This window comes from Hypomesus transpacificus, unplaced genomic scaffold (assembly GCF_021917145.1).
Source record: "Hypomesus transpacificus isolate Combined female unplaced genomic scaffold, fHypTra1 scaffold_52, whole genome shotgun sequence".
Classification (NCBI taxonomy): Eukaryota; Metazoa; Chordata; class Actinopteri; order Osmeriformes; family Osmeridae; genus Hypomesus; species Hypomesus transpacificus.
The window spans coordinates 991,388-1,009,649 of NW_025814031.1; the positions used below are offsets into that span (position 1 = coordinate 991,388).

The 18,262-nt window shown below is 41.5% G+C and overlaps 1 protein-coding gene and 1 long non-coding RNA gene across 7 annotated transcripts in view; one reads left to right on the forward strand and one right to left on the reverse strand.

Moving 5' to 3' along the window:
* Nucleotides 1-11,934, forward strand: part of crlf3 (cytokine receptor-like factor 3) — a 54,347-nt gene extending 42,413 nt beyond the window's left edge. For 2 of the 4 annotated variants that reach the window (XM_047017297.1, XM_047017296.1), the window contains exons 6-9: nt 8,326-8,548; nt 10,068-10,206; nt 10,312-10,424; nt 10,511-11,934. In XM_047017297.1, coding sequence (XP_046873253.1) covers nt 8,326-8,548; nt 10,068-10,206; nt 10,312-10,424; nt 10,511-10,776 — 741 coding nt within the window. In that variant the 3' untranslated portion in view covers nt 10,777-11,934. Of the gene's footprint in view, nt 1-535; nt 7,790-8,325; nt 8,549-10,067; nt 10,207-10,311; nt 10,425-10,510 lie in introns of those variants that run through there. The other 2 variants (XR_006955821.1, XR_006955820.1) reach the window with 2 other exon arrangements.
* LOC124465495 overlaps nt 1-16,993 on the reverse strand; it is a 250,554-nt gene extending 233,561 nt beyond the window's left edge. The window contains exons 1-5 of one of the 3 annotated variants that reach the window (XR_006955823.1): nt 15,967-16,993; nt 15,570-15,663; nt 15,335-15,400; nt 15,187-15,215; nt 15,141-15,155 (exon numbers count right to left, since the gene is read on the reverse strand). This is a non-coding gene — a long non-coding RNA (uncharacterized LOC124465495). Of the gene's footprint in view, nt 1-14,709; nt 15,216-15,334; nt 15,401-15,569; nt 15,664-15,966 lie in introns of those variants that run through there. The other 2 variants (XR_006955822.1, XR_006955824.1) reach the window with 2 other exon arrangements.
* Between the last annotated feature and the right edge of the window lie 1,269 nt (nt 16,994-18,262).

Here is an 18,262-nt window from a genome sequence, read left to right on the forward strand (position 1 = left end):
TTTTTACTCTACTCTTAAGGCATAACTATGTTTAACTTAAACCTCTCTGTCACCAACTGTCTCTGGAGTGGGGGGTGGGGGCTACACAAGGTGTCTACAGGTGTAAACAAGTTACATTTAAGACTTTTTAAGACCTTTTAATACCCCTTCCAATTGAAATTAAAGACCAAATTAACGATGGAAATACAGATCAAAAGTGGAAATATACAGTAATATAAACACTGATGTTTGTTCAATATGAACAGTATGGTAAAATGACAACAATTGGTTGAGTTTAAGTAAATTGACTAAATATGTGTGTAAAGGTCAGATTAGCGCATATGCATGGTACATGGCTCATCTACATGGTTTCTCTGCTTTTATTGTGATAACTTCCTGTTTTGAGCGGAAGTAACGGTATACGAACGTTTTGCGTGGAGAAAAGAAGAAAGGTTAAGAAAGTAAGTAAGTAAATTTTATTTATAAAGCACACTCAAAACACAGCAAGGCTGACCGAGGTGCCGAACAAAGCACAAAAACAGAATCCAAATGCATTTTTAAAACACTATAAAAACACAGTAAAACAAAATACAAAACAGTCAACAACAGAAAACAAGAAACAGCACAAGTCAAGGGGTGGGAAACGCCAGAACATAAAGGTGGGTCTTAAGCCTGGATTTAAAAACAGACGATGAAGGTGCCTGCCTAATAGATAGGGGAAGCTGATTCCACAGCTTAGGACCAGCAACTGAAAAGGCCCTATCACCTGTACGTACACAGCGTGATCGGGGAATATATAAAAGAAGCTTGTCCGCAGACCTCAGTGACCTAATGGGTGCGTGCAATTTTAAAAGGTCCGAGATGTATGAAGGGGCCTGTCCATTAAGAGCTTTAAAAACAAACAATAACATTTTAAAACGTATTCTAAACTGGACAGGAAGCCAGTGCAAAGAGGCCAAGACTGGGGTAATGTGGTCAAACTTTCTAGTGGACGATAAAATTCTGGCAGCAGCATTCTGCACCATCTGAAGACGGGCAATTGAGGCGTGGGGGAGACCATCATAGAGGGAATTACAATAATCTAAACGTGAGGTGATGAAAGCATGAATAACAGTTTCAAGGTCTTTAAAAGACAATGCAGATTTAACCTTGGAAATCAGTCGTAACTGATAGAAACTGTTTTTTACCACAGAGTTAATCTGCTTGACTAACCCAAGGTCTGAGTCAATAATGAACCCGAGGTTCCTTACATGAGAGCTGACACTAGGAAAAAAATTACTAACCATGCTACGAAGACTAGCTCTCGAGCCAGCAGGACCAAAAATTATAACTTCGGTCTTTTCCTCATTTAGTTGGAGAAAATTATTTGAGAAAATTATGAAAGAAGAAAGTTATGGCTAATGGTGGAAAGCATAAATTACTGTAAAAGGTTCACAAATTCTTAAATGTCTAGCTACAGTTGACAGGGGAACAAGGTTTGTGATATAAATTAATGTATTTTGAGCCATTTGAAATGTGTATGTATAGAACGTATGCTAATACGGTTTTGTTAATGTAAGATATAGCTAGAAATACAGAGAAAATGTACTAAATGGTAATTACGGTTTATTTGTTCTTGTCTAGCTCTTACGTTGGTTGAATGACACGGACGGAAGGAATAAAAGTTTGTTTAACCATCAGTTCTGGCCTTCTCAGTTCGATTGGAAGCTACAGTAAGAGCTTAACCGCCGCCGTTTTGCTGCACCACGAGGGCTCAAGGTTTCACGGCAACGTTCAGCAAATGGCAGAAGCTAGTCAGAGAATACAACAGTCGAATGTGTAAGTAAAATAAAGTCAAAATGGAGGAATTAGAAGCTGAAAATCAAACGGACATTGAGGATCAGATTACAAGTTTGCAAGAAGAATTAAACGTCTTAAAAGACTCGCTTCCAAACGAAAGTAAGAATAGACAAGACATAAAGGATGCAATCACAAGTAAAGAACAAATATTAAGTGAGTTGCTAAACAAGGTCCATAGCACATTAGTAAAATCAAGACGTTCTGAAAGAGTCAAAGCACCAACTGAAAAAATTGTAACTTATCAGAAAGAAGTAAAAAGGAAAAAAGGCTATTAACTCTATATGAGCAATGGAAAGTGCAAGTGCGTGAAATAAGAGAAAGGCTAAAGTTGGACATTCCAGAAAAAGAAATGGCAGATCTTGCAAACGTACTAGAAGAAAGGAGAAATGATCAGTAAAGAGTGAACAGGTGAGCCCAGAGTGCACATGCAGACAGATTACGCCGACATCTTCCCCCAGTGTCATACAGCTTGCACAAGCTGTACAAGACAGTATCAGAATAAATAGACTTCCCACATCAGAACCAACAACGTTTGGTGGTCAACCGATAAAGTTTATTGAATGGAAATCCGTTTTCATGTCACTTATTGAACAAAATGGCATCTCATCAGCAGATAAACTATACTATCGTAAAAGGTATGTGACCGGCCCCGCTCGAAAATGCCTTGAAGGGACTTTCTTTAGAAATGATGAAGAGACATATAGAGACGCCTGGGAAAAACTGAACCAAAGGTACGGCCAGCTATTCGTGATGCAAAGGGCATTTAGAGAAAAACTGTCCAATTGGCCAAAAATACAATCTAAAGATGCGGATGGACTAAGGAACTTTGCAGACTTTGTAAATGCATGCATGCTTGCGATACCTCATGTAAAGGGACTGAAAATACTCAACGACTGCGAAGAAAATCAGAAACTGTTGCGCAAACTACCAGACTGGATGAATGCGAGATGGAACAGACTTGTGACAAAGACACATGAACGGTGGTGAGTTTCCCAGCTTCAGTGAATTTGCCTCCTTTCTCTCGTTAGAAGCAGAAGTTGCGTGCAACCCAGTCACCTCCATTCATGCACTTCATTCAACTGAAACAAAGGAAATCAAAAGGAACAAGGCAAGTGTGTTTAACACAAACACAACGGAACAAGGCGACAAACAGTCGAAGACTAAAACATACAGCGGCTCTTCATGTATGTTGTTTCAAGAGACACATCCACTCATCAAGTGCCCAACCTTTCTGCAGATGACCCTAGACATCAGAAAGAAACATGTAAAAGACAATAGACTTTGTTATGGCTGTTTAAAACAAGGGCATAATGCCAAGGACTGCAGACGCCGCCTCACTTGTGAAACTTGCTCGAAAAGACATCCAACCTGTCTTCACAACGAAAACTAAAGTAGCGGCCTGCAAAGAAATACACAAGGTCATGTGAGTACAAACAATGTAATCCAAGGTTACTCACCTGAAACAGCAATAGCCATGTCACTGAATGTTGCTAGAGCAGAGCACACAGTCAGTACCTCAATGATAGTTCCAGTGTGGGTGTCGACTGCTACTAACCCACAAAAAGAGAAACTAGTCTATGCGTTACTGGACACTCAGAGTGACACAGTCTTTATTGATCAGGATGTAACACGTGAACTGCAGGCAAATGTGTGCCCAGTAAAACTCAAACTGACCACAATGATGGGAAAAAATGCAGTCGTAAGCAGCGGAAAAGTGTGTGATCTTCTTGTGAGAGGTTACAATTCAGCAACAGTGATAAGGCTCCCCACTGCTTACACAAAGGATTATATACCTGCAACAGAGGACACATACCAACACGTGAAACAGCCAAACTGTGGAGTCATTTGTTACCCATTGTAGATGAGGTCCCTCCACTCCTCAATTGTGAAGTAAGTCTTCTTATCGGTTATACTTGTTCCAGAGCGTTAGCACCCAAACAAGTACTCTTAGGCAAAGACAATGAGCCATATGCTATCCACACTGATCTAGGATGGAGCATAGTTGGTAACTCAATGCCTTGCAACGAAACAGACACAACAAGTAGTCTCTGTCACAGAGTAACTGTCAAGGAAATACCTCCATCCACTCCTACGGATGCAATACGTGCTCTAGAAAGGGATTTCAAAGAGAATGAAGAAAATTATAAAACTGTGTCTCAGGACAATCTCATGTTCCTCGAGAAACTAGAGCAAGGCATGACACAAACTGAGCATAGACATTACAAAATGCCTTTGCCCTTTAAAGAAAGGCCACAATTGCCAGATAACAGACAACTTTCTGAGAACCGACTCAATCAGCTCAAAAGAAAACTCACGCGTGATGAGAAATACAAAAAAGACTACGTCACATACATGAATGACATCATCGAAAGAGGTGATGCAGAGGAGACTGATGATAATGGATCAGCGGGTGAGACATGGCACATACCGCACCACGGCATCTATCATCCAAAGAAACCAGAGAGGCTGCGTGTGGTGTTCGATTGCTCAGCTAAGCACAAAGGTACCTGTCTGAACGAACATTTACTAAATGGCCCTGACATGATTAACAACTTAACTGGTGTACTTTTACGCTTTCGGCAACATCAAGTAGCTTTATTGTGCGATATAGAAAAAAAAAATCACCAGTTCAAAGTCAATGCAAATGATCGCAACTACTTATGGTAGAAAAACAGTGACGTGAGTAAACCACCACAAGCATACAGAATGACAGTACATCTCTTTGGTGCCGTTTCGTCGCCTGGTTGTGCGAACTATGGATTTAAACACTTAGCCAAAGAATACAGCTTTGAGTATCCTTTAGGTTCACAGTTCGTCACCAGAGACTTCTATGTCGACGGCGGAGTAACAAGTGTGGAGACAGTGAAAGAGGCTGTACAACTAGCAAAGGAAGCACGTGAACTATGTGCAAAGGGTGGATTGAGATTACACAAGTTTGTGTCTAACAACAGTGTTGTTCTTAACAGCATCCCAGCATCAGACCATGCAACAGACACCAAAACAAAGGACTTGACGTTTAGTGAGACACAAACAGAAAGAGCACTCGGCATCTATTGGAACATACAAAAAGGATTGTTTCCCCTTCAACATCACAGCAAAAGACCAACCCCCAACCAGGCGCAGCATATTATCCACAGTCGCAGCAATATACGACCCCTTGGGATTCGTTGCGCCTTACATTCTCAATGGCAAAGGAATCCTCCAAGAAATGTGTTGTCAAGGAACGGACTGGGACGACCCGCTACCTGAACATCTTAGGCCACGGTGGGAGAGCTGGAAAGGAGATTTGAACAATTTAAAAAGGTTGCAAATAAATAGATATTATGTTCCTGCAACCTTTGGAGATGTAATGAATAAGGAATTGCATCACTTTTTCGACGCAAGCACAGCAGGATATGGACAATGTACTTACTTAAGACTGATCAACAAAAACAATGACGTGCACTGTAGCTTTGTTATGGGCAAGGCACGTGTCTCTCCAACAAAGGTCACCACGATTCCAAGGTTAGAACTGACCGCAGCTACAGTATCGGTCACAGTAAGCAACATGCTAAAAGAAGAGCTACTTTATGACAACGTAGAGGAATTCTTTTGGACTGATTCAAAGGTCACTCTGGGGTACATCAGTAATGAAGCAAGACGCTTCCACACGTTTGTTGCTAATAGAGTGCAAAAGATCCGCAATAATACCACAACAATGGTTTTACGTACCTACCAGTGAAAACCCTGCTGACATGGCATCAAGAGGTACAACAGTGAATTAACTGTTGTCATCCAATTGGCTTACAGGCCCCCAGTTCTTGTGGGAAAAGGAGATAAATCTTCCTACAAAAGAGACTATCAAACTTCCAATAGGAGACCCAGAGGTGAGAAAAGTATAGACACGAAACACGCAAACTACAGAACATAAAAGTCTCAGTGACCGCCTCGCCAAGTTTTTATCCTGGTCCCGCGCAGTCAGTGCGGTAGCACGTCTCAAAAGATATTTCCTCAAAGACAAGCATAAGCAAAGGAAAGGCATTATCAAAAAACAACAAAATGCACAACTTGGATCTCTTCTTGGATAAGGACAATATGCTTAAGGTGGGAGGAAGGCTGCAACACTCATCGCTCCCAAACTTACTCAAACATCCAACAGTTATCCCAAGAGAACATCATATTACAAGACTAATAATTTCACACCGTCATGAAAATGTCAATCATCAGGGAAAAGGCTTCACAATGAATGAAATACGGTCCAGCGGCTATTGGATCCCCAAACTAAGTCAAACAGTATCATCCTACATTCGCCAGTGTGTGTTCTGTCGGAGACTACGGAGACCAGTAGAAGGACAAAGGATGAGTGCCCTCCCCACAGAAAGAGTTAAACATTCTCCACCTTTCACATACTGCGGCATGGATGTTTTCGGCCCATTCCTGACCAAACAAGCAAGAAAAGAAAACAAAAGGTATGGTCTCCTTTTCACGTGTTTCTATTCACGAGCTGTACATGTGGAAATGTTAGAAGACCTAACTACGGACGCTTTCATCAATGGACTAAGATGCTTCATTGCTCTGAGAGGCTCTGTTAGACAAATAAAATGTAATCAAGGTACCAACTTTGTAGGTGCTAAAAATGAACTGAGTGCATCACTAAGTGAAATAGACACTGACAAAGTCACAATCTTTCTTACTGAAAAACAGTGTGATTTTGTACTTAACACAGCTCATGCTAGTCACGCAGGTGGAGTATGGGAACGGCAAATACGGACTGTGAGAAACGTTCTCAATGCCACACTTGATCTCTCAAAGGGACGTCTTACTGATTCATCACTTAGAACCTTCCTATATGAAGCAGCTGCAATAGTTAACAGCCGCCCATTGACAACAGATAATCTTAACGATCCAAACAGTTTAGAACCATTAACTCCAAATCACCTCGTCACCATGAAAACCTCAACGGCTTTGCCGCCTCCAGGACAATTTGTTAAAGAGGACTTTTATGCACAGAAACGATGGCGTCAAGTTCAATATTTAGCAGAACAGTTTTGGAGCAGATGGAAGAAAGAAAATCTTCAAAACATTATGGTTCGACAAAGATGGCACATGCCTAAAAGAAACATGCAAATAGGTGAAATAGTAATGGACAAAGATGAAACTCAACCACGATCCTAATGGAGACTTGGAAGAGTCTTAGTCATTGTAACAGATGAAGATGGTCTGGTGAGAAAAGTCAAAATCGCCTTTGCAGACAGAAATCTTAACAAAAAGGGTGAACGTTTGCATAAAATGTCTATAGTAGAACGCCCAGTTCATAAGTTGGTTGAAGGTTGTTAAAAGTAAAAGGTATAAAAGTTGAAATGTAAAATTGTGATGTTACGTTTGTGAAATGTTGATGTTGATACATGTTTACAAGTTTGTTATGGTTCAGTAACATTAAGAAATTATTTGTGTTTTATTTTGTGTTTGTAAACAGCAAATAATTTCATGGGAGTGTAAAGGTTAGATTAGCGCATATGCATGGTACATGGCTCATGTACATGGTTTCTCTGCTTTTATTGTGATAACTTCCTGTTTTGAGCGGAAGTAACGGTATAAGAAACTTTTTGCGTGGAGAAGAAAAGACGAAAGGTTAAGAAAGTTATGGCTAATGGTGGAAAGCATAAATTACTGTAAAAGGTTCACAAATTCTTAAATGTCTAGCTACAGTTGACAGGGGAACAAGGTTTGTGATATAAATTAATGTATTTTGAGCAATTTGAAATGTGTATGTATGGAACATATGCTAATACCGTTTTGTTAATGTAAGATATAGCTAGAAATACAGAGAAAATGTACTAAATGGTAATTACGGTTTATTTGTTCTTTTCTAGCTCTTACGTTGGTTGAATGACACGGACGGAAGGAATAAAAGTTCATTTAACTATCAGTTCTGGCCTTCTCAGTTCGATTGGAAGCTACAATGTGTAATGCGAAAGGATAACACAAAAATGTAATTGCTGTCCTAAATTATTATTTTTTATTACACAATGGTGGAGCAGAAACGAGCAATTCCATGAATCCCATGGAAACAAAGGCAAATGTGTGATATGAACTGATGTGGAGCACAAATCATCCAAGAAGCAGTACTTCTCTTGAGTGGTTTTTATTCAGATGACTAATCATTGGAGTTAGGTCAAAAGTCTATAACTTGAACTGGTTTCATTACTTAAGACACTAAAAGTCAGCAGCTTGGCATGCTGGGACATGGAAAGGATAAAATATTTATACTTTCATCAAAGTAAAAAATGCTAGTTTGTCCTTTTTCATTAATATCCTCGGTGAGAACGGTGTTCTCCATAAACGGCAAGCTTTTCGGCTGTATAAAATGTGTCACCTTTTTCAGCCCTTCTGAGTTAAAGCATCAATAGTAAAGACACTTCAAAGAAAAAAGTAGTTTGTGTATATAAAGAGGTACCTGTGTTTTCCCTCCCTCAACACGTGTATGCTTCTGTGTCTACATGCTCATGTGTTTGTGTGTGTGTATAGGTGGACGACGACTTTGCAGCGCAGGACTACCGTCTCCAGCACCGACTGAGTGCGTCAGGCCAGTACAAGGATGCCTACATCGGCCGTGACTGCGAGTTCCTGGTGCTCCACCTAGACACACACACGGAGCACCTGTTCAGAGTGAGTGCCCGCGGTGAGGGCCGCACGGAGTGGAGCCCCTGGAGCGTCCCCCAGGCCGGATATACCACCATGGCACCACATGGTAAACACACACACATATAGAAATTTGTACATAAACGGTACATATACAGGCAGGCATGTAGCAAGGGGGTTGCGAGACCCTGGGCGAAATTGATGTGCAAGACCCTGCTCATTGACACATGCAGATGTATTAGGGCCACACATGAAGCATTGGTAAACTCACTCCTCAACATAAATAGTCCCACGCCAGGTGGTGTAACTGTGATTAAAGGTCTCGTTTGTAGTTTGGTGTGGGTAAAGCTCGGAACAGAGAGACTGGCGAGCAGCAAAACTACCCTTTTACACATAAATCTGTGCCATACATTTTTAACAAGCTGAATAATACAGCATCATCATACACATAGTCCCAGCTACGACTTTTTCTCCCTTCCATATTTTTGCAATTGTAGTCTTTTAGAAAAACAACAACAAAAATGATTTAAAACCACTGGCTTTACATCATCACCACATTGAGCCTACCACATCTTCCCTGCAAGTGTTGACAAATGTATCCTGCAATCCTCGCAGTGACTTCTGTTGGAGGCTCAAAAGTGGTTCTTAGTGGTGTAAGAATTAACAGGCTTAGGAGTCGAGAAGTAGATTACAAAGGCTTTCGTTTTTATTGCATAGGCTCTTGGGAACACGCGGAACTTCTCTAGCCAGAGAAGTCGTGCCATGTCATCAATAGACAAGTACTTTTATACAGTCCTACCTACGTCACACAAATATCTTGGCACTATTCAGACAACACATACTTTGTTCAAGATAAACAGATGTGTCCACCCTATTTGTTGAGTTCCTATGCGATCAGTGGCTCTAACTAAAGGGAACAGGCTATCAGGTCATCCTGACCTGACTTCCTGCTGGAAAGAACATTCTAACGGGAGGGGAGAGTGACTCACACAGAGGTTCTTGCCCCATAAGTGAATATGGGACAACAACACTGTCTCCACTTTAACCTATTTCCTTACTAGGGGCTGTTTCTCTTCCTCAGCTGACCTCTGTCCTGGGCTACTCCCTGCACGTACCACCTCACCCTACATAGGTCCAAAAAAGACCCCAACACTTCTTAAATCTTACCTTCATAAAATACATACGAAATTCTCAACAGCCGACTCATGCCTGCGAAATCAGTCCCACTCTCATGCAATCAATATCTTTCTCCTTCATTGCAGTGAGTGAGCAGGGAGGTGAAGCGAGCACGCATAACATACTGAATAATCAAATAATTGACAAATCAATAAAAATATATCAATAAATCCTGGGACCTAGACTATGCATAAGGTATTTCATTTAGAAACATGTTGGGTCAAAACAGTGCTAAACAATTATTTGTAAAAAGGCCAGAAGCGAGGCCCTTTACATGCCCGATGCCCTACATACAGTTGGCAAAGCCCTTGCGACAGCTCTGTACACAGGTATTGTATGACCATACAGAAATACACTATACTATATGTTACACATTTTGTACAATTGCCCCTATGACAGTTGGCACATACACACTCATGTACAGTGTGTATAATGTGTGTCTGCTCCATCAGAGTGGTGCCCAGGCAGTGAGGGCTACATCCTCAGCAGTAGACGGAACATCGCCATGCGCAGTGACTCATCCTCTTCCAGAACCCCGGTCCTCTACTCCAATACTCCAACCTACTTCTGTGGACAAACTCTCACCTTCAAGTGAGTGCATACATACACACACACACACACACTCTTAACACACTTTCACTACTGTTCGTTCATTCTTTCATGTGTGTGAGTCAATAATTTTGTGTGTGTGTATAGGATCTCAGCCATGGGTCTGGTGGACAAGCAGGACAGCATTGGAGTGTGTGTGGATTGTGAGAGTGGGTCGGAGTCTCTCCAGAGAAACCAGGCTGTCTGCATCTCGACCAATGGTAAGCACATGTGCCTCATTCCATATCCACTCCTAGCACTACTTAATGTAGACCTAATAGTATTTCCATCACTCCCTTCTCCTCAGGTACAGTGTTTGTCAATGGAAAAGAAATGACCAATCAGCTTCCGGCTATCACCTTGGGCTCTGCTGTGACTTTTGAAATGGAAGTTGTCAATCTACTGCCTGTCAGCAACAACAACTTGAGTGATGGGGGCAACTTCAAGCTAAGGGTGACAATTGGCACAGGGAACAGGGAAGTGGTCTTTGATTGGCTGCTGGATGAGGGGGTGGACTGTTTATTCTTTGGCTGCTCCTTTACCCATACTGGTTGGAAGGTGTTGGTGTTTTGAGGCCTCTCATTGGACAGGAGGGCTGTCAATTAAGTAAATAGCACTGGCAGCATGACAATCCTGACTGCTGGACTTCTCAACCTGCTTTTTTGGCCCAGTACCAAACTAATGTTTTAACTCCTACCCCCAGATTTTTTTCCTTCCCTTTCTTCCAGATACTCACTGATACTGCCTTGTAAATCTGATGGATGAGGTGGCTGTGTCAAAGTCAGTTGGTATCCTGATGAAATGACTAAAGGGCTACATTGGCCTCCACCAAAATGCAAACGTGTTTGATAGATCAGATAGAGAGATCCATCTATCTGGCTTGTTTCATGTTTTCAAGGAACCATTTGGTTTTGGGTGTAGGTACCAAATTAGGTGTATGTTTTTCAACACACACAATTCTGTGTGTTTTTTATTTGGACCAGGCTTGCATCACAAACAAGAGCGTTGTTTACAGCTTACACCTTTTTTCGCTGACGATAGCCCATCTGTGCATGTCCTCAATAATGAGTCATTACTGTGGTTATCTCATCAAGGACATTTGACACAGTTGTCGTATTGAACGATGCCTGGGGTAAAGCCCACACAATAACAATCCTTGGGGGCACAAAATGGCAGATGTGGCAGCAGTAACCTGTAAGGAGGATTGTGTGGTCTCGGTCTCAGTGGTGGGTAGATGGATCACAGGAAGAGACGTACCTTTACACTGTACAACATCAAAGGGCCGGACTGCAAAGCATCCTGGTCTGGCTCCACCACAGCCATTGTGAAACCTCTTATTCTCCTTTTAGTGATGCAAGTGTGTGTCGACTGTTGTAGATTTTGGGACAGGCATTCTGATTTAATTGAGTGAATTATTTAAATTCTGTAGTTCTGTCCTCCTCTTACTTTCCCCAAATGTTCCTTTTTATGGCCAATTTACAAAACAGTATTTTAAAGTAACTTGTAATCATTGTATTTTCTGGTAGAAAATGTGTTTTTGTTGGTTGTTCGTAATCTGTGAACCTAGGATTGGAAGGAGCCTGTGATTGGTGAATGTCAAACTTGCTGTCTAATAGGTGAAATGATGGAACGAATGAGAGTAAGATAGTAATGTCATAGGAGTATGCATTTTACGACTGATGTGACTCAATTCAAAGCGTGTCCTTAAAAAATAAAAAACTATGATCTTAACATAGTTCAGTAGGTCAAAGTAAGTTTCCACTATGGGGCTTACACGAAGGTGACCATGTCAGATCAGGGTGTGTACTGTAGGTCATTCCGTGTTGGTATCGAAGCTAAGATACCAGTGGTCAAGTACGAGAAACCCTGTTCAGTTCTTCATGCCCAACTAATCAAGACTGCTTAAGGCTGTAGAGGAATGTAGAAGAACGAGTTGAAAGTGATTTTTTATTTTATGAGAAACTAAATTCTGTCCAGCAGACATTGGGGAGGGAGGGAGGGGGGGGGGGGGGGGGGGAGGGGGGGGGGGGTATTATAACCTTTGGTAAGTATTTCTATATTTCATTTTCACATATTTAGCAACTTTACACTATTCTGGACTCTATGTAAAGGATTAGGACATAAAAGGGCTGTTAATACCAGGCCTTCTCATTGCATTGTGCTTCACACGAAAGCCAGGTTCCATTGTGTTCCTGGTTCTGTAGCACCGTAATGACACCCTTCTTTTCCAAATCTATCAAATTGTATGAATAGTTGCTAATGGATAATACAATTAGAAATATGCCAGAAATTGTTAGTTTTTTTTCACATGGGAGATATCAGTGCCGGTCCTAGCACATTCGGCGCCCTAGGAGAGATGTATGAACAGCCCGGCCCCCAACCGCAACACGGATATGTGACTTAGCGCCCTCTGCTGGTGGTGCGGTTAATTCATGGATGAACTTCGGAATTTGCCGCCCCCCTCTTGATGCCGCCCTAGGCCAATAGTATGAACCTGCAGAGCCGGAGACCCCGGAGGCCCTGGAGAGCCGGAGAGCTGCAGTTTCAGGACCGCAGTTCTAGGACCCTGACAGCACCACCTAGAGAATTTGAAAGGCAGTGTCACTAGATCGCAACAAGATATTAAAATGCTTTGCGAGGCACAAGGAAAACTCATGTGATGATGTTGGATGACACAATTATATAGAAAGGTATAATATTTGAAAAAATGTTCTAATAATATAGAAAGGTATAATATTTGAAAACATGTTTGAATAATAAATATTGTATAATTAAAGAAATTAAAATCACATACAATTAGAAAAAAATTGTATATTTCTTAGATGTCAAGATCCAGTGTAATTTGATCAAATTAAGTAAGCAAATGAAGGAAGATAAAATGGCCTAAAGAAAAGGTGGAAAGTATATGAATGTGGACAGATGTATGATGTCTGGAGTGGCCTTTTGGGACTACAGAGAACCAATGTACACCCTGCAACATGAGCCTTAAGGATTGTGGCACCTTTGCAGATACTCTGAACTCGTTCTAGAGGGCTTAACTTCACCAAATAGCCAAAGTCAACAAAGCATTATGTCCTGATAACATCAGTAATAACAAGCTCCTGGAGACCTGCTACAAACAACTGGCCCTGTCTTCTGTGAAATGTTCAACTGGTCCTTGGAGTGGCTGGAACAAACTGTTCCAGCTTTTCGGAAGATCTCTGCCATCTGCCTTGTTACAAAGAAGAGCAGACCCAGGCTTCCCAATTAGTTCCAACGTGTAGCTCTTACATCAGTGGTGATGAAGTGTTTTGAATGTCTGATACTTTTGTAACTACCAGAGACAATCCAGAACCTGGCAGATCAACTCCAGTTTGCCTACGTGAAGTGTAGAAATCTCGATGATGCTGCCCTTACTTTCCTGCATCATGCACTCCCATCTGGAAAAACTAAAAGCAAATGCTAGGCTTGTGTTTGTGGAATATCTGTAGTGCCTTTAACAGAATGTAACCACATCTGTTGGGAATACAACCACTAAACATGAGTAAATCCTTGATTCATACAGCTAAATTCCACACAAACACAGGGTTCTGTCAAAATACTTATGCAATGTACGTATTCTGTGATTCGTTTTATCATTTTATTTACATTTATGCATTTAGCAGACGCTCTCATCCAAAGCGACTTTCAAGAGAGAGCTTTACAAGAGAGCATAGGTCACTGATCATAACAACGAGGTAGTCCCAAACATTGCAAGCAGCCAAAACATGAAGCATACATTGTGGAAAACTAAACAAGTGCCAAAAGGGAAGACCCATAAGAGCATGCAGTTATACAAGTTACAAATTAAAACAACATGAACCACAAAAAGTGCAGGACTGTACCTGAAGAACAATCAACAGTAAAATATTTCACAGCGAGTACAAGATTTAACTTTGTTATAACTAACCTACAAGAGTAACAAGTCACTCAATAAGAGTCATTGTGATCCTGGAGGAAACTAACATCAGGTCCAGCCAAGCATTCCTAAGTGCCGTTGTACTCCCGGAACAAGTGCGTCTTGAGCCTTTTCTTGAAGGTGGAAAGACAATCAGTGTCCCTGATGGAGGTGGGGAGCTGGTTCCACCATTGGGGGGCCAGGCAGGAGAAGAGCTTGTGTTGGGACCGGGTGGTCTTGAGCGGTGGGACCACCAGGCGGTTGTCTGAAGAAGACCGTAGGTGACGAGTGGGGGTGTAAGGTTGCAGGAGAGACTTGATGTAGTCGGGTGCAGTCCCGTTCACTGCTCGGAAGGTCAGTACCAGGGTCTTGAATCTGATACGGGCGTTGATGGGTAGCCAGTGGAGAGAGATGAGGAACGGGGTAACATGGGAGCGTCTGAGTAGATTGTAGACCAGGCGGGCCGCTGCGTTCTGAATCCTCTTAAGAGGATGCGCTATTATACATAAATATCAACGTTATCTGAGGAAATACAAGTTTAACTCTAATCTGTTATACTTTTAATTTATTTAACGTCATCATCACAAAAAAAACATTTTCTTTGAGTAATGTGGGATGGTGGTGCTGCGGAGGATCCAACGCTTCCTTCTCTGCTGCTGGTGGTGAACCTCTATGGTTGATGGGCTGCATGAGGATGCTTCCTTTGGTGTGGATGGGCATGCTAGATGATGTTTTGTATTGGGCATGACTCAAAACATTGATCACATCAGTGGATCAGATCATCTTTCATATTCCTGTAAATACTGTACATGCCTGTGTTCATGCTACATTTTGGATGTGTCTGACACCACAAAGTTCTGGAAAAGTGAAGTTCTATTGTATTCTATTTGCTATGGCTTTTGCAGTCACTCAATCTCAACCACAAATGTGTAATGTTAGAGAGGCGATACACAAGGTTGACTCTCAGGGCAGATTCAAGATATACATTGTTTATTTTGAATAATTGTCAAACAATGACAATCACCCCTCCATATCACTCCCTCCCCTCCATATCACTCCATCTAGACCTCCATCTAGACCTCCATACAACTTCATCCTTCAATGAGAGATAGAAGCAAGAAAAACAAATATAAAAAAACATTATGGATATTTGAATTTTCCTGACATTTCAATATTCAAATCCCATATTGTGATGTCGGTAACAGCACTACTTACTAGTTGAATGGTCTCCCTTCAGTGCGCAATTGTTTAGATATCCCCCTATCAAACTCCTCAGCTTCACTGAAATAGTACAGACAATATTACTTCTAGGTAAGCATAAATATCAGTTACCCTAACAAAGTAGTATACATTAATTAGCATTACTTAAGTGGTTGATAATAAAGGTATTAATAGTAGATTATAAAGTTGTATGGCATTGTGCAGAAAATGTACTACATTCTCTACTAACCTCCGATGATAAACTGGTCCAGAGATGAAGACCTTTTCTGCATCCTGCAGGGATAGATTCCTCAGCATACTCAGGCCGTAGCCTATATGATGGCCTATAGAAATTATATGGTTCATTTTTAAGAGAGTAGGCTGCAGATTTCGTTTAGCTGACAGATCGAATCCACTTGCTTTTAACCTATCATTTTTTGCTGGCTTTATCATGAGACACCTACAGTAGTTGGGCTTGCCAAAATCAGCTCTTGCCAAGAGCTAGTGCTATAACTACTGAATGTTAGCTCTAGCTAATCAAAAATGATTTCGACAGCAAAGTTGAAATTAACTAGCTAACGTTGTCCAATTCAAGACACAAGAATTGTTTTATACATAACCATACGCGATTCACATTAGCTACTTACACTCTGATTCTAGTCCATCTTGTTCTGAGCCGTAATCCTACAATATTCACTACAGCAGGAAAATATCTTGTTCCGGTCCATGTTTATTCCATTCGCTACGTGGCGCTGTCATGTTTACCATATAATGCAACATCCAGTTGTCCAATCACTATCCTGTGCCGGCACACGTCCCCTCTAATCTTCAACTGTCACTCATTTTGTACCTCTATCCAGTTGGATCTGAATGCCATGAAAGTAGTTCAATAAAGTCCTTGGTAATAAAATAGTTTGTCATTTATTGTGAATATTTATATACATAGCTATATAACATCAAATAAAATTCCTTATGTACATCTGCAGGCATGAATTAGATCCCCTCACTTTAAAGACCACTATTACCCAAGCCTGTGGTGCTTGCATAGATTAAAGTAATGGACAAAATAACAGCTCTGAAAAGTGAAGCCAAAATATCTCGATTGCCCCCTGGTGGCTGCAGTATAGGCCATAACAGGGGTTTTCAAAGAGTGGGCCGCGCCTCCCCTGGGGGGCGCCAAAGAGTTTTAGGGGAGGCGCGCCAAAGAGTTTCAGGGGAGGCGGCAAATTTTTTTTTTTTTTATTATTTAAAGAAAAATAAAATAATATGCTTTCTGGAAAATTATAATTTGGTAGATATATGGAATATACATATTTTAATGTCATTTAATCACTCTCTCAGTCCGGACAGCATGTGAAGTATACTTGACACGAAACATCTTTAGCTAGCAGTGACAGCAACTTTGCCGATAGAAAATGTCTGAACCCAGCAGAAAGCGCAGAAAATATGACTAGGTATATATAAAGTTGGGATTTTCTTGGATAGGGCCATCCGATGTTCAAAAGCCACAATGTGTGGTCTGCAAAGAGGCTAACCCTAACTGAGGCATCATATCTCGTTGCATTACGTAGGCCTATTGCAAAGGCGGGTAAGCCTCACAGCATCGGCGAAACGGGCAGCGCTAGGGAGGGGCTAGCAGATACTTCAGCAGCCCCAAGAAAGACCAAAGCACCCCGATAGCTCAGGTTAATAGTTTTCAGGCCATCGGGAGAATCGGGAGAATTCACAGTGGGCCGCTCTGCCTGCTTATAAAATTTCCCACGGGACACCCGACGATCTCTCACGGAACACTTTGGGAAACACTGACCTAGCCTACTGTCAAAGTTCGTCATGCCACTGAGATAGGGAAGGGCACCCACAGCGAGCTTGGGAAGTTAAGTGTTTATTAGTTTTTTTGGGGGGCACCATTGTAACTTTTTTTGAGAATTTAAATAGACCATATCTCTTGTTCTGCCTGTTTTGTAATATACGTGCCTAACATTTCTATACTAAAATAATATCGGCATTATAAGTATTCTATCTATGATGATTTTTCAGTTGGCTCATTTTTGGTGCCCCCTCAGGAGTTGGTGCCCCGTTATGGGAGCGGCGGCAATGGCTACTAAAGTACACAAACACTGTTTTTGACATGATTTGACATAATATTTTGATCGAACGAGTTGCAAAAAGGTACTCACATTAAGGAAAGTTAGGACTGCGTTCAAAACGTGATATAACATTTTAGTTGACATTGTCCAGGGGACCTTAGATGTCATGTGCCCCATGGCAAGTGCCCAGTTGCCCTAATGGTTAATCCGGCCTTGGCTATAGGTTATACTGTTTAATCCGCCACCAATAACTTCTGTTAAACTTGAGGGTGTCAAACAAACTCAGAAAAATGCATGTCACGATAACTCTATAGCTGCCATGCTGTTACGATGCGCCACCACTCGTTTCTTAATTTTGAGTTTTCCATCAGACCATCTCTTAATTTCTACCATGGTCCGGTTCTCCAAACCCACAGCATTTACGGTCCAATAATAATAATAAATATAGCTGCAAGCAGCGATACGGGTTCCTCCGCAAAATGGCAAAATATTATAAAAATGTACATTGTAGAAGGTCAAGAGTTGGACAACAAGAGAGCAAAACTACTTCATGTTGGGCCAACTACAATAGGCTGAATGGGGATTTGAACTCATGAGCATAAGGTTACAAGGCAGCCTCTCTATCCTCTCTGCTACACACCAACTGTTGAGAATGAATGAGTAAAAAGGTCAGAGTATTAGCTTTGGTCAGCTTTGGGACAAAGGTTAAGGCCGAATCCCAATACTCCCCCTTACCCCTTCCCCTTACCCCTTCCCCTTAATTTACCCCTAGCCCTTGGCCCTCGAAAGTAAGGGGTAAGGGCTACATAGCCCTAGGAAACGGGACACCACTTGGTTACAGGTACGTCGTCTAGCA